Source organism: Peromyscus eremicus, chromosome 23 (assembly GCF_949786415.1).
Source record: "Peromyscus eremicus chromosome 23, PerEre_H2_v1, whole genome shotgun sequence".
NCBI lineage: Eukaryota > Metazoa > Chordata > Mammalia > Rodentia > Cricetidae > Peromyscus > Peromyscus eremicus.
In genome coordinates, this window is record NC_081438.1 from 32062022 (window position 1) to 32075940 (window position 13919).

Here is a 13919-nt window from a genome sequence, read left to right on the forward strand (position 1 = left end):
GCAAGCAAGCCATGAGGAGCAAGCCAGTAAGCAGCACCCCTCCATGGTCTCTGCATCAGCTCCTGCCTCCAGGTTCCTGCCCTGCTTGAGTTCCTGCCCTTACTACCCTCAGTGATGGACTGTTACCTGGAAGTGTAAGCCAAATACATTCTCCCTCAAATTTCTTTTGGTCATGGCATTTCATCAAGACAATAGAAACCCTAAGACAATGCTATTTTCAAGCCATCCCTACCCAAACAGTAGCAATTTTCTCAGTAACTCATCCGCATAATTAGATTCTCCAGACTGACTTCATCCCCTGAGAGGTCTGAAGTGTGTCTCTGGGAACCTGGCCCAAACCTGGCAGCTGTGTTTGTGGGTCAGGGGTGGCTGCTGTTCCTCAGCACACTGGGCTACATGTGGAGAGGGCCACAGCCCAGTAGCAGCTAGGGTGCCATGCACTCACTCCATTCCTGTGTATACGCCTGCTCAGTGGCCTGCTGCCAAGATGCTCATTAATACCTTTTTATGGTCCCTTTTCAACCCTGAGGCTTTTGCAGATAGCAGGAAATAGAATTTCCTGCAGTGTGAGAGGCTGGCAGCCAGCCCCACACTAGGAGTGCATCTGAAGAGGAAAGGTTAGAATGACCAAGTCACAGGGAATTTTAGACTTCCTGACTGACCACACTTTGTGATGACAGATTTGTTTAGTGGAGATGGGAGAGGTGGGGGAAGAGAGGTCCCCCTGCTCACATGGGGCCAAAGTGCTCAGGTCTCCATCTTCAAGACCCAGGGCTGCCATGGGTGGTAAGGCTTGGGAGGTCCCAGTATGGTTTTAATCATATTCTGCCCAAGGAAGCAAGGAAGGCAGTATTTTAAGACTGTGTGTGTGTGTGTGTGTGTGTGTGTGTGTGTGTGTGGTCTTCTTCCAGGGCAGCTCTGACTTTCTACATCCTCTGCCACACTCACAGGTCCTCTCCCAGGATGAGCTCCTGGGTCTTGGGCTGCTACCCACCCACCCAGAGCCTGTTCTTTTCCTAAGCTCTTTGTTCGACTTTTCCTTTACTTCAAAGCCATAAAATTGGAGGCTCTTAGGCTACAATGCTGCCTCCGAGCTCTTCTGAGATAACAGAAAGCTACCCCTAAGCCTTCACCATCAATGCTAATTCAGTCAGGTCTGTTAGGTCTGCAAGGTACCAAAAGGCTTTTAGAACAGAACAGCTGATACAGAAGCCATTAATAGTTAATGTGCCCTAAAACTTTCTCACTCAATGGAATTTTAATGACTCCCCTAGAGTGACTTTGATTTACTGTCTGTGTCTCTGTGGTGCACTCACCAAGCCCACTGTTTACCTAGCAGGGCGGATGCTAGGGATACAGACCACCAAGAAGCCTGCACCTTAGCCCTCGGGGGCCCTGCCCAGGGTAGCATGGGAAGATGGGGACCCATCCAACACTCATGTAGGCTCTGCATAGACTTGAGGACTGACCTACCCCTGAGAGTCAACAGTGTCCTTAGGTCTCAGCAGCATCGTGGACAGGATGGAGAAGAGCTTCAGGCGCATGTGTGGGTCCGTGGTGGGCTGGAGACAGGTCCTGAGGGTGGGAATCACATGCTGCAGCGCTTCTCCCACAGCTGGGCCTGGAAAAAAGAGGAGGGCTGCAGCAAGCTGCTGGCTTGCCAGGCTTCTCTGATGGGGCAGGGGGCAGGAGCAGGCGTGGTGGGAGAGTTGCCCTGCAGGCCACAGTGCCGGGGCTCCCCTTCCTTCCACACTGCTCTCCCAGTTGCTGAGGACAATAACAGAAGATTAACCCCAGAATGCTCTTATCATGTGACCAAGACACAAATCTGGCTTCTCTTTACAACCTCCAAATTCTTTCTTTCTTTCTTTCTTTTTTTTTTTTTTTTTTTTTTTTTGGTTTTTGAGACAGGGTCTCTTTGTGTAGCTTTGCGCCTTTCCTGGATCTCACTCTGTAGCCCAGGCTGGCCTCGAACTCACAGAGATCCACCTGCCTCTGCCTCCCGAGTGCTGGGATTAAAGCGTGCGCCACCACCGCCCGGCCTCCAAATTCTTTCTTTAAAAAATTTTTCTCCATTATTTTTAATAACATGCATGTGTGCCTGAAGATACGTGTGTATAACTGCAGTATCTGGAGGCCAGAAGCCATGACCTCCCTGGAGCCGAGGTCACAGGTGGTTCAGAGCCACATGACATGGGTGCTAGGAGCCAACCTCAGACCTCTGCAAGAGTGGTAAGAGGCCTTTTTTTCTTTTGAGACAGATTTCTCTGTGTAACAGCTCCAGCTGTCCTATAACTCACTTTGTAGACCAGGCTGGTCTCGTACTCAGAGATCTGCTTGCCTCTGCCTCCTGAGTGCTGGGATTAAAGGTGTGTGCCATCATGCCCCACAATATTTATGCTTCATAGAGAAGGTTTTTTTTTTTAATGTATTTTTTTTAGTGCTCTGTCTGCATGTATATTTGAATGCCAGAAGAGGGCATTAGATCACATTATAGATGATTGTGAGACACCATGTGGTTGCTGGGAATTGAACTCAGGATCTTTGGAACTGTAGCCAGTATTCTTAACCACTGAGCTATCTCTCCAGCTCTAGTTTCTGGTTTTTTTTTTTTTGTTTGTTTGTTTGTTTGTTATTGTTATTTTCAAGACAGGGTCTTACTATGTAGCCCTAGCTGTCCTGGAACTCACTACATAGACCAGGCTAGCCTCGAATTCAAGAGATCAACCTGCCTTTGCCTCCTGAGTGCTGGGAGAGGTCTTAACGGCCAAGCCACTTCTCTAGCCCTTTTTTTCTTTTGACACAAGATTTTACTCTATAGCCCAGACTGGCTCTGAACTCAAGATAATACCTTGGCCTCCAATTGCTCCTTCATGGCCATACACCTTCTTGTAGAGGCAGGGTCTCTCACAGACCTAAGATTTGAGGATTAGGCTAGCCTGGCTGGCCACTGAACCTTAGGGACTGACTGGCCTGTTAATATATCTCCATGGGCTGGGGTTACCTGGTGTGGTAGCTTTTAATCCCACCACTCAGGAGACAGAAGCAGATGGATCCGAGTTTGAGGCCACCTTGGTCTACACATCAAGTTCTAGTACAGCCCGAGCTACACAGAAAAACCCCTTCTCAAATAAACAAGAAAATGCCTGGCATTTTTTACAAGAGCCTGGTGACGGCCCTCAGGCTTGCAAGGCAAGCACTTCACAGGCCTCCTTACCAAACGCTTACATCTATCTCAAGTCAAGAAATATCTGAACAATGCACCACAATCAGTCAAAGCATGCCCACCATCTGCTCAAGCCTTACGGTATGGAAGAGAAGAGAGGGGACCCTGCTCCCTTCACCCCACAGCCCCCAGGTCACAACCTCTTACTTGAGCGTTCACTGCCTGTGACTGGAACAGTAGAGCCTCTGGAGTGGGTCACATACAGTTGACACGCCGGAACATGTCCCCCAACACTTCCCAGCTGTGCCCTGTGCCCCAAGTGGAACTTTGTATTTAGCATAAACCCAGGCACAGTCTGCTAATTCTACAACTGGACAACAAGCCAAGTCACCTCAATCTCCTGCCTCAAGATGTGGTTTCACAATCTCCTGTGTGTCCAGGGTCTGTGCAGTGGAAATGGGGCTAAGGAGGCAACAGGTTTGACCACAATGGGAAAAGCAGCTGCTGGCCTGACGAGACAAGCAGGATCCCTCCCGCACTGGGCAGTGCCAGAGGGTTGCTCCAAGCAGCACAGGCAACTGCCAGGGTTTGCTCAGACTCCGTCAACATCAAAGGAGAGATGTCTGGAACCCTGCAGCTGATGAGCCAGCCCTCAGAATAAAAACTCAGCATCATTTCATTCACAAAGAAAGGGGTTGCAGGAGAGGGAAGGTGTCACTCCCACCTGCATTTCAGTGAGAAGCAAACTGCCTTCCAAGATAAAGATCTACCTAGTGAGGGGCTGGGGCTATACCTCCACGGTTAAGAGTGTTGCCTAGCACACTTGGAGTCCTGGGTTCCAGTCCAGCACTGTGTAACGTGGGCATGATGGTGAAAACCTACAATCCCAGCACTTAGGAGATGACTTCAAGGCTCATCCTGTTACACAGCCAGTTTGAGGCCAGCCTTGGCTGCATGAGACCCTGTCTTCTAAACAAAACAAATCCATCCTGAGAAATGTGCTCCATAGTAGTGCAGGTCCAACTTTTCTGGGGGATGGGGACTGGAAGCAGGGCATAGAGCTGCACCCTCAGCTCCTGCTTCTGCCCCTGGTCCTGGCTTGGGATTACCCTGTAACTGGTCAATGCCAACAAGCGTGCCAGGCCATCACAGTGCTGTTATCACCAGTGTTGACAGGGATGGGAGAAACTACTGTCCTAAGTGAGTCCTTGTACTTCTGGTCTTTATATCTCAGTAAGTCAAAGCAGAAAGACTCCAAAGGCTCCCAATGTGTAGGTTTTCATGCCTATACCCCATCTCTCTGGCACCAAACAGGCCCAGAAGCTGAGGGCCTGGGGGGTGGTGGGACATGGCCCCCAGAGGGATCTGGGGCAACCTGGAAGGAGAGCACATACCATATTGATTGTGGCAGAGCTGGAGACCACACTAGAACTACAATAATGCCACCGTTCACAGCCAAACTGAGTACAAAGGGCCTCACTGCAGCCCACCCAGGCCAACGGTGGAAGGGTTCTGGGTCTTGAGGGATGTGGTAGAACCTTCCCATAACGTGGACACACAGGCCGAGGCAACTTCATTCAGCACAACAGGACCTCTCAGGGGTGTGGGATGGCTTGCTGTATGAGCCTATCTCTTTCTTCTTCTTTCTTTCTTTCTTTCTTTCTTTTTTTTTTTTTTTCGAGATAGGGTTTCTCTCTGGTGCCTGTCCTGGATCTTGCTCTGTAGACTAGGCTGGCCTCGAACTCACAGAGATCTGCCTGGCTCTGCCTCCTGAGTGCTGGGATTAAAGGTGTGCACCACCAATGCCTGGCTCAAGCCCACCATTTCTGCTGTCATTTCTTTGTGTGGGTGTGCACATGTGGAAACCAGAGTTCAACATCAGGCATCTTCTTCAAGGGCTCTTCACTTCATTTTTCAAGACAGCCTGTCTTATGGCACCTAGGGCCCCCTGAGTCACCTAGCCGGGCCAGCCAGCAAGCCCCACAGATCCTCCTGTCTCTGCCTCCCTAGTGCCAGGATTACAGGAACATGACGCTTCACCTGGCCTTTAAAAAAAGATTTATTTTATTGTACCTCGAAGGTCTGTATGTGCACTATGTGTGTGTCTGGTGCCTGCAGAGGCCAGAAGAGGGCACTGGATCACCTGGAACTGGAGTTACAGGCAGTTGTGAGCCACCATGTGGGTGTTAAAAACCAAGTTTATGTCCTCTGCAAGAGCAGCAGGTGCTCTGAACTGCTGAGCCATCTCTCCATGTCACACTTGGCTTTCTGTGACTGGCTCTGGGGACTGAACTCAGGTCCTCGTGTTTGTGCAACAAGCCCTTGACTGAGTTGTCTCCTCAGTCCCGCGGGGCCATCTGTCTTCTGAACTGTTCATATTCTAAACAACCGCGGCAAACTACTCCCTCTGCATAAACACAGAGACACCGTGCCACCTGCCATGCTGGGCTGCTGGAGCACGCTGGGCTGCTGGAGCACGGGAAGGGCCTTTGCTGATGTATTTACAGCCTCTCCTCCCCAGAGCTGGGGCCTCAAGTGGGATTTGTGAAGGGAGCTGGACCACTTGGCATTAAGAATGTTAAAAAATGCCGGGCGGTGGTGGCGCATGCCTTTAATCCTAGCACTCAGGAGGCAGAGCCAGGCAGATCTCCGTGAGTTTGAGGCCAGCCTAGTCTACAGAATGAGTTCCAGGAAAGGTGCAAAGCTACACAGAGAAACCCTGTCTCGGGGAAAAAAAAAAAAAGAATGTTAAAAAACAAAGTAAGGCCGGGCGGTGGTGGTGCACACCTTTTAATCCCAGCGCCTAGGAGGCAGAGCCAGGCCGATCTCTGTGAGTTGCAGATCAGGCACCAAAACTACACAGAGAAACCCTGTCTTGAAAACAAAGAACAAACAAACAAACAAAACAAAGTAAAATAAAAACCCAGTAAGGATTATAAAGCAATGCTTTTCACTTCCAGAGAGCCTCCAAGGGGAAACTCAGGGCCACATGCCAATGAGGCTGGAGATGCTTAATGTTACTGTAAAACAGAAGTATCTGAAGAATACAAGCTGTGAAGGAAGCCATGTGATCCCAGCACAACCGTTTGAGACCATTCTGAGCCATGCAGCAGACCCTGTCACACAAACAAAAACTATGCCTGGGTCAGGGCCGGGTCCTGGGGCTCAGGATGGTGAGGACGGTGCAGCTGAGGCTCACCTGCCTGGGTGAGGACCACAGTGAACTTCAGCAACTGCACCGAGTGCACTGTCCACTCGCCATGCGAGGCCGTCAGCCGTTCCAGGAGCGCACCCACATGCTTGCGGTAGAGGTCCGGACTGCTGGGGATGTCCTCCACCTCGGCTAGTGTGTCCATGGTCTTCTGGGCCTAAAAAGGTAAACGCAAGTTGAGACTAGTCTAATTTTTAAATTAAAAATACTTTTTTTGAGGAGGGTTTTTGAGAAAGGATCTTATGTAGTCCAGGCTGGTCTCAAACTTAGAATATAGCCAAAGATCTCCTCAAATTCTTAATACTCCCGTCTCTACCCTCTGGGTGTAGGAATTGTAGATATGTGCCACCACACCCAGTTTATGCTGTATCATACTAGGTAAATACTCTACCAACTGAGATCTAGCACCAGCTCTAGAGGCCAATTTCTCTTTTCATTTCCATTTGCTGGTTTACTTTGGGGGGGTGGACAATGCATGCCACGGTGCACGTTTGACAGTCAGAAGTGATTTGAAGGAGTCAGTTCTCTTGTTCTACCATTTGGATTCCAAGGATCACACTCAGGTCGTCAGGCTTGGTGTAACTTCACTTGCTGAGTCCCCTCACTGGCCCCCTAGAGTCCTCTTTTTATTTATTAATTTATTCTTTGGTTTTTCGAGATATGGTTTCTCTGTGTAGCCCTGGCTATCCTGGAACTTTCTCTGTAGACCAGGCTGGCCTCAAACTCACAGATCTGTCTGCCTCTGCCTCTGGAGTGCTGGGATTAAAGGAATGTACCACCGCCTAGCTAAAGTTTGCTTTTTTGTTTGTTTGTTTTTTTCGAGACAGGGTTTCTCTGTGTAGTTTTGGTGCCTGTCCTGGATCTCCCCCTGTAGACCAGGCTGCCCTTAATTCACAGAGATCTGCCTGGCTCTGCCTCTCAAGTGCTGGGATTAAAAGGCGTGCACTACAACTGCCTGGCTAAAGTTTGCTTTTTTTTGGTTTTTCGAGACAGGGTTTCTCTGTGTAGCTTTGCGCCTTTCTTGGAACTTGCTCTGTAGACCAGGCTGGCCTGAAACTCACAGAGATCTGTCTGCCTCTGCCTCCCGAGTGCTGGGATTAAAGCCGTGTGCCACCACCGCCCGGCTAAAGTTTACTTTTTGAAGGTTAACATTCTTTTTTTTTTTTTTTTTTTTTTTTTTTGGTTTTTCGAGACAGGGTTTCTCTGTGTAGCTTTGCTCCTTTCCTGGAACTCACTTGGTAGCCCAGGCTGGCCTCGAACTCACAGAGATCCGCCTGGCTCTGCCTCCCGAGTGCTGGGATTAAAGGCGTGCACCACCACCGCCCGGCGAAGGTTAACATTCTTAGAGATTTTCTTGTCATTTGAGGTCTATGACCTAAAGGAACCATCAGCTAAACAGAAAACACTTGACCAGGAGGCAAGTGCTATAAAACAGAGGCCCCCCAAAGAGCAGGCAGCAGGGCTGCAGCAGGTCTACATCAGGGCTGATGCCCTTCTACAACACTCTCATACACGGATTTGCCTTCGTCTGTGCTGTTTGTACAGCAGGTAGTAACAGACACAAACCTATCCACTCAGGAGATCAGGGTCCAGGTGTGTGTGCATGGGTGTGTACACGTGTACATGTGTATATGAGTGTTTTGTTGGGTCCTGAGAGCTGCAGGAGCTTGACCACACACGGACAAAGGGGAAGTAGTTTTAAAGACATTGGGTTGGGGGCAGGGGAGGGGGAGCAGGTGGCTCAGTCATTTGCAAGCATGAAGACCTGAATTTGATCTCAAGAACCCACGTAAGAAGTCAGGCGTGGGGGTGTATGCCTGTAATCTCGGCAATGCAGAGGCAGAGACGGGGTGGGATGGGGGTGCTGACCTTAGGACTTGCTGGCCTGGCCTATTTGGTAAGCCAGTAAGACTGTCAAATACACAAACAAAAACAAAAAACAAGCTGGGGCTGGAGAGATGGCTCAGCAGTTAAGAGCACATACTACTCTCGTAGAGGACTCGAACTTAGGACATATCCACCCATAACTCTAGCTCCAGGGAATCTGAAGCTCTTTCTGTCCTCTGCAGGTACTGCACTCATGTACACATACACAAATTTAAAAACCTTTTAAAAAAAGTAAAATAGCTGGGCGGTGCTGGCACACGCCTTTAATCCCAGCACTTGGAAGGCAGAGGCGGGTGGATCTGTGAGTTAGAGGCCAGCCTGGAATACAGAGCGAGATCCAGGACAGCCACCAAAGCCACACAGTCTATAAAAACAAACAAAACAAAAAAGGAGTAAAATAAAAGACCAAGGAAGAAAGAAAAGACTCATCAAGTGGATGGTGCCAGAGGAATGGCACTGACCTCCATGCACATGAGTTGACCTGCGCACTTGTATGCACATACTCACAAAATAAGAAAAAAAGAAATGGCTACAATTTACAGTCCTATCGGTGACTCAGCACACAGACGGCTGAGGCAGGAGGATCAAGAGTTCAAAGTCAGCCTGGGCTATATAGCAAGACCTTGTTTAAAGAACAAAAACCCATGGCTAGAGAGATGGCTCAACAGCTAAGAGCATGTACAGCTCTTACAGAGGTCCTGAGCTCAGTTCCCAGCACCATGTCAGGCAGCTCACAACATGTGTTACTATAGTTCTAGGGGAGTCAATGTCTCTGGCCTTTGAGGGCACTTGTGCTCATACACACATGCAAACACACATACATACACAACTAAAATAATACAACCCCCCCCACCCCCCCAAAAAAAAGACCAGACAGAAACAAAACACCAAAAAACACTAAAGGGAACCGGGGCTGGGAATGCATGTCAGTACATAGTGCACACTTAATATAGCAAGGCCCTGGGCCTATCCCAGAACTACGCTTCCATCCTATACACACACAACAAAACTACCCAAATCTCCAAAACCATAAAACCAGGGCTGCCCTCCCGCTCCACCACTTAGCTCTCCCACTGAGACCAGATCTCAAGGTAAAAAGACCCCGCTGCAGCTAAGGAGAGAGCTGCAGCCACCTCCTAGGATTTAATACATTAGGCAGTCCTGACATTCCTCGGCATCAGGGGCCTAGGCAGTCGGCCGTATCTCTCTGTTCCTGACCTGATGGGTTTGGCTTCCTTCCTGTGGCCTGCAGGCACAGCCCTGCTAGAATTTATAGCTCTATCAGTGACAAGCTGTCTTGATGACATATGACACATACCTTCTGCAAAGGTTGTCTTCAAAGAGAAGAATCTGAACTGAGAAAGTCCCTAACAAAAGAGGGGAAAGGCTCCTTCTGGCAGGCTCCACAGGACACCTAAGCATCCTGCAGGCCCATGAAGGTGGTGAAGAGCCCTGCTCTGGTTCCACCCTGAAGCAGCAGCATCTGGTCCCATGAGCTTGAGGCCCACAGGGATGTTAAGGGATGTGTGAGTGTGTGTTTGGTGTCTGTGGGGTGTGTGGGTATGTGTGTGTGTCTATGGGGTGTTTGGTGTCTGTGGGGTGTGTGGGTATGTGTGTGTGTCTATGGGGTGTTTGGTGACGTGTGTGTGTGTGTGTGTGTGTGTGTGTGTGTATGTGTGTGTCTATGGGGTGTTTGGTGATGTGTGTGTGTGTGTGGTGTTTGGTAACTGTGTGTGTATGTGTGTGTATCTGTGGGGGTGTATGCACATGTGCATGTGGAGACCAGGCTGACATAAAGTGTCTACTTCAGTCATTCTCCACCTTATTTTCTGATAGGAAGTTTGCCTTCAGAAGTTCAAGGCTGGCCTGAGCTATGTAATAAGTCTGTCTCAAAAACAAAACAAAAAACCCAAATAAAATTAAAAAAGAAAAATTTAAAGCTTAAATACATGTCAAGGGGACAGAAAAACCCTCCAAATGCTGGGCTGCCATTAACACAGGACGGCCACCAGCGTTTGGCGGCACAGGAATGCTTTGAAGCCTCAAGAGAATTTTTTTGGGGGGGTAGGGGGTTCAGGAACAGCCTTCACTCCTAGACAAAAGACAGGTCAGTAGGTTGGGGGAGACTACCTGAGGCCACTTTGTGAGTGACTCCTAAATGCTCTGATTCTTTCAGCTTTGCTAGTCAGGCCTGCCCCAGGCCTGGCATTCACCCACGCTGGAGACTGACAGAAGACAGCTCCATCTCCTGCGGAAAGACTGTAGCTGCAGGGTGCTGTCGGCTTTACCTTCTTCCAAAGGCCCGCAGCACCTGAGACTGCCATTATCGTCACCAGCACCTCCATGAGCTGCAGGCTGACGGCACGACAGTCTTCCCGACACACAGACAGCAGAGCCTGCACACACAGCAGCAGATGCTCCAGGTAGAGATTCTGCAAGAGACCAGTGGGAGTCAGTATCCCCCCCTCCGCAGCCCACTGCCAGTGTGGGACATGTACCGAGAGCCAAAAGAGCCGCTGCGCCCACTTCAGGGCTACCAGGCCTCGACCAGAGCACACCCACGGAGAAGGGCACAGTTGGGCCAGAAGGGAAGCGACAGAGGGATTAAGAACATATTCTCGGGGTTGGGGATTTAGCTCAGTGGTAGAGCGCTTGCCTAGCAAGCACAAGGGCCTGGGTTTGGTCCTCAGCTCCAGGGGGGCGGGGCGGGGGGGCATATTCTCTGAGAGCCAGAGCCAGGGCACTTGGGAGGAGGCGGTAGGCAGATCTCTTTGAGTTTGAGGCCAGCTTGGTCTACAGAGCAAATTCCAGGATAGTCAGGGCTACATAAAAGAACCCTGTCTCAACCCCCCGCCCCCCCCCTCCCCCCCGCCGCCTCGCAAGAAAGAATATATTTTGTGAAATGTTCACTAGTATCTTAAAACTTAAAAATGCTGTTCCTATTTGTTCTGTGCTCTCTGGAACCTGTGGATAGATGTGGTAGAGGAATGATAAAGGACATGAATGCACAAAGAAGCCTGTGGAATTTCAGCCTTCCTAGGGGAGAGTGCCAGAGGTGAGGGAGAGTGCACCTTCTCTCGGCATTCTGAGACATTCTGGCTGGCATACCCTGCCCCTACCCTACCCTCTCCAGTCCAGAGACTGGCTGGGCTACCCTTCCCCCAGCTTCTCTGATTCTTAGATAACCCGGCCAGTTTGACTACGATGGCCTCTTGGCCTCCTGGCTCCCGGATCCCAGACCCACATCACCTGGTTCAGTCTGCAGTCATGTTCATTCTGGACTCTCTCAGATGTCTCTGCCTGTGCCTGTGCTCTCCCTTACATCTATAACAAAAGCCTCAACCTCTTAGGAGCACTCATGTTCTCCTTTTATTTCTTTTTTCATTCACAGGCCTGTTATCCCAGGATCAAAGAGGTAGAGGCAGGGGGAATCAGAAATTCAAGGCCAAACTCAGCTACATAGCAGTTATTTCAACCTGTACTATATAAGATTTTTGTCTCAAAAAAAAAAAAAAAAAACAAACAAACAAACAAAAAAAAACCAAAAACCCCCAAAACCCAAACCAAACAACAACAAAAAACAACCCCCTAAAGCTCGCATTAACAACTTTGTGCCAGGAACATAGATTGTGATACCCCCATGCTGAAATGACTGCATGTCTTGGACCCACTTTAAAGTACCTAGAGTGGAGCTGAGGCTAGGGCTTAGCTGGCAGTGTTCATCCAGCTTACACCACAGCTTTCTGACTGATGTAGGCACCGAAGGCTAACCTGCCCATACTTGCTCCTCTGGCTTCAGGTGCATTTGCTACAGAACCATGGCTGGGTGACCAGTGGGACCCTGTGAAGAACTTGCCATGGGCTGTAGGAAGGCAAAAATTCATATTCTTTATTATTCCTCTACCATGCCTATTCCACAGGTTCCACAGAACACAGAATAAGCATGGCAGTGTTTTTTCTGAATTGAGTTCTGGGAAATGTGGACTCGTCCATAAGCATGGCCTGTCCTCACTCCTTCCCAAGACTCCAGTCCTATTCCATGGGTTTCCCTTATTATTTTTGTTATCTAAAAATAAAATGTCTTACAGTATCCCCCCACCCCCCACCCCCAGGCTGTTCTTGAACCTGTGGCCAGTGAGCAGAACCTAGTATCCCAACAATACTTGGTCCCCAGTTGGTGGGCCTATTTGAGAAGGATTAGGAGGTGTGGCTTTGTTGGAGGAAGTATGTCACTGGGGGTGGGCTTTGAAACTTCAAAAGCTAACACCACTCCCAGTTAGCTCTCTATGACTTGTGGTTTTGTCTCAAGACATAAGCTCTCAGTTACTGCTCCGGAGCCACGCCTTTCTGTTGCTGTGCTCCCTGTCATGATGTCTAACCCTCTGAAACGATAATCCTCCAAACATAATAGTATAAACAGCCTTGGTCATGGTACTGTATCACAGCATTAGAAAAGTAACTAAGACGACAGGTGTATGGCACTATACCCATGGGTCTCTCACTCCAACGACAGAAATGGCTGGACAGAGGACCAGGGCTGACTTCTGTCAGCCAGTGTCCCTCCCTCAAGCCCAGCTTTGCCAGAGCTGAACCATCTCTAGGTGCACCAAGGCCCAAACAGGTTGGCTGGCCAGTGAACAGAACCAAGTCTCCCAACAAGAGGATCTGGGTGCTTGATATGGGGGTATGCCTAACTCAATTCAATACAGCAACCTTCATTCTGCCCTCAGCAGAAGCAACCAGAACATATCCCAGTGGTAAAGCTGAGGGCTGGACTGCTCTGGCTCAGTTTAAAGCGAACCTGTCTGTCAGGTCACAAATGGTTACTTCAAACATAGGATTCATGTGCTGATGTGTCACCGACAGAATGAGCTCTTGGTCACCCCCGAGGATGTGCTGCTCATACCAACCTTGATGTTATGTGTAGTCTCTGTCTCCAGAGCAGGACCCAAGACTCCCTCAGACTCATGCCATTGACCTATGACCACCCACAGCAGCAAGGCCAACTGGAGTCTCCTGGGAGACGGATGTGCCCCGAACTGTCCAAGCCACTGGCACCTGGGTGTGCTGCTGCCCTCGGGTTGGCCACCATCAGCAGCTACACTGACAGAGTGGCCAGCAGGGCTACCTCCCTTCTCCAGCACCAGGATGTCCTGGTGCCAACCTTTCCAGGCACAGACTTACATTCTCAGACCCCTGGCAGATGTGCTCCTGGGCCAGCTCTGTGGCTATGACCTTGAGGTGCGGCTGGAGGGTGTTCTGGGGGCAGCCCTGGATGACAGATGAGAGGATCAAGAGGCCAGGGGCAGAGGGCGCCTTCTTCAGCATTGCTAAGATTAGTTTCAGAAACACTTCTGGGTTGACGAACGTGCCAATGAGCTCCGCGGCTCTTACACACTGTAAGGAAGACAGGGAGAAGCAGAGTTTTGGAGACAAGGCTACAGCCAGGGCTCCCAGTGGTGCCTGGGCTTGCCCCACAGGGCTTCCCACCTGCCAGAGGGCACGGTGTACAGGACCTGGAGGAGACCAAGGGCTCTGAAGTGGTGTGTCTGGCTCTCCTGCCTCCTGTGACACCAGCAGCCTAAGCTTCTCATTCACACACTCAGTGCCTCCACACCCTGGGTAAGTCAACAAGGCCAAGGCCGAGATGCCAAA

General features: G+C 50.0%; 1 protein-coding gene across 4 annotated transcripts in view; it reads right to left on the reverse strand.

Moving 5' to 3' along the window:
* Dnaaf5 (dynein axonemal assembly factor 5) overlaps positions 1–13919 on the reverse strand; it is a 38076-nt gene that overhangs the window by 11120 nt on the left and 13037 nt on the right. For all 4 annotated transcript variants that reach the window (XM_059249904.1, XM_059249907.1, XM_059249906.1 and 1 more), the window contains 4 exons: positions 13449–13661; positions 10553–10696; positions 6366–6534; positions 1474–1621 (listed from right to left, as the gene is read on the reverse strand). In XM_059249904.1, the coding sequence (XP_059105887.1) occupies positions 1474–1621; positions 6366–6534; positions 10553–10696; positions 13449–13661 (674 nt within the window). The remainder of the gene's footprint in view (positions 1–1473; positions 1622–6365; positions 6535–10552; positions 10697–13448; positions 13662–13919) is intronic.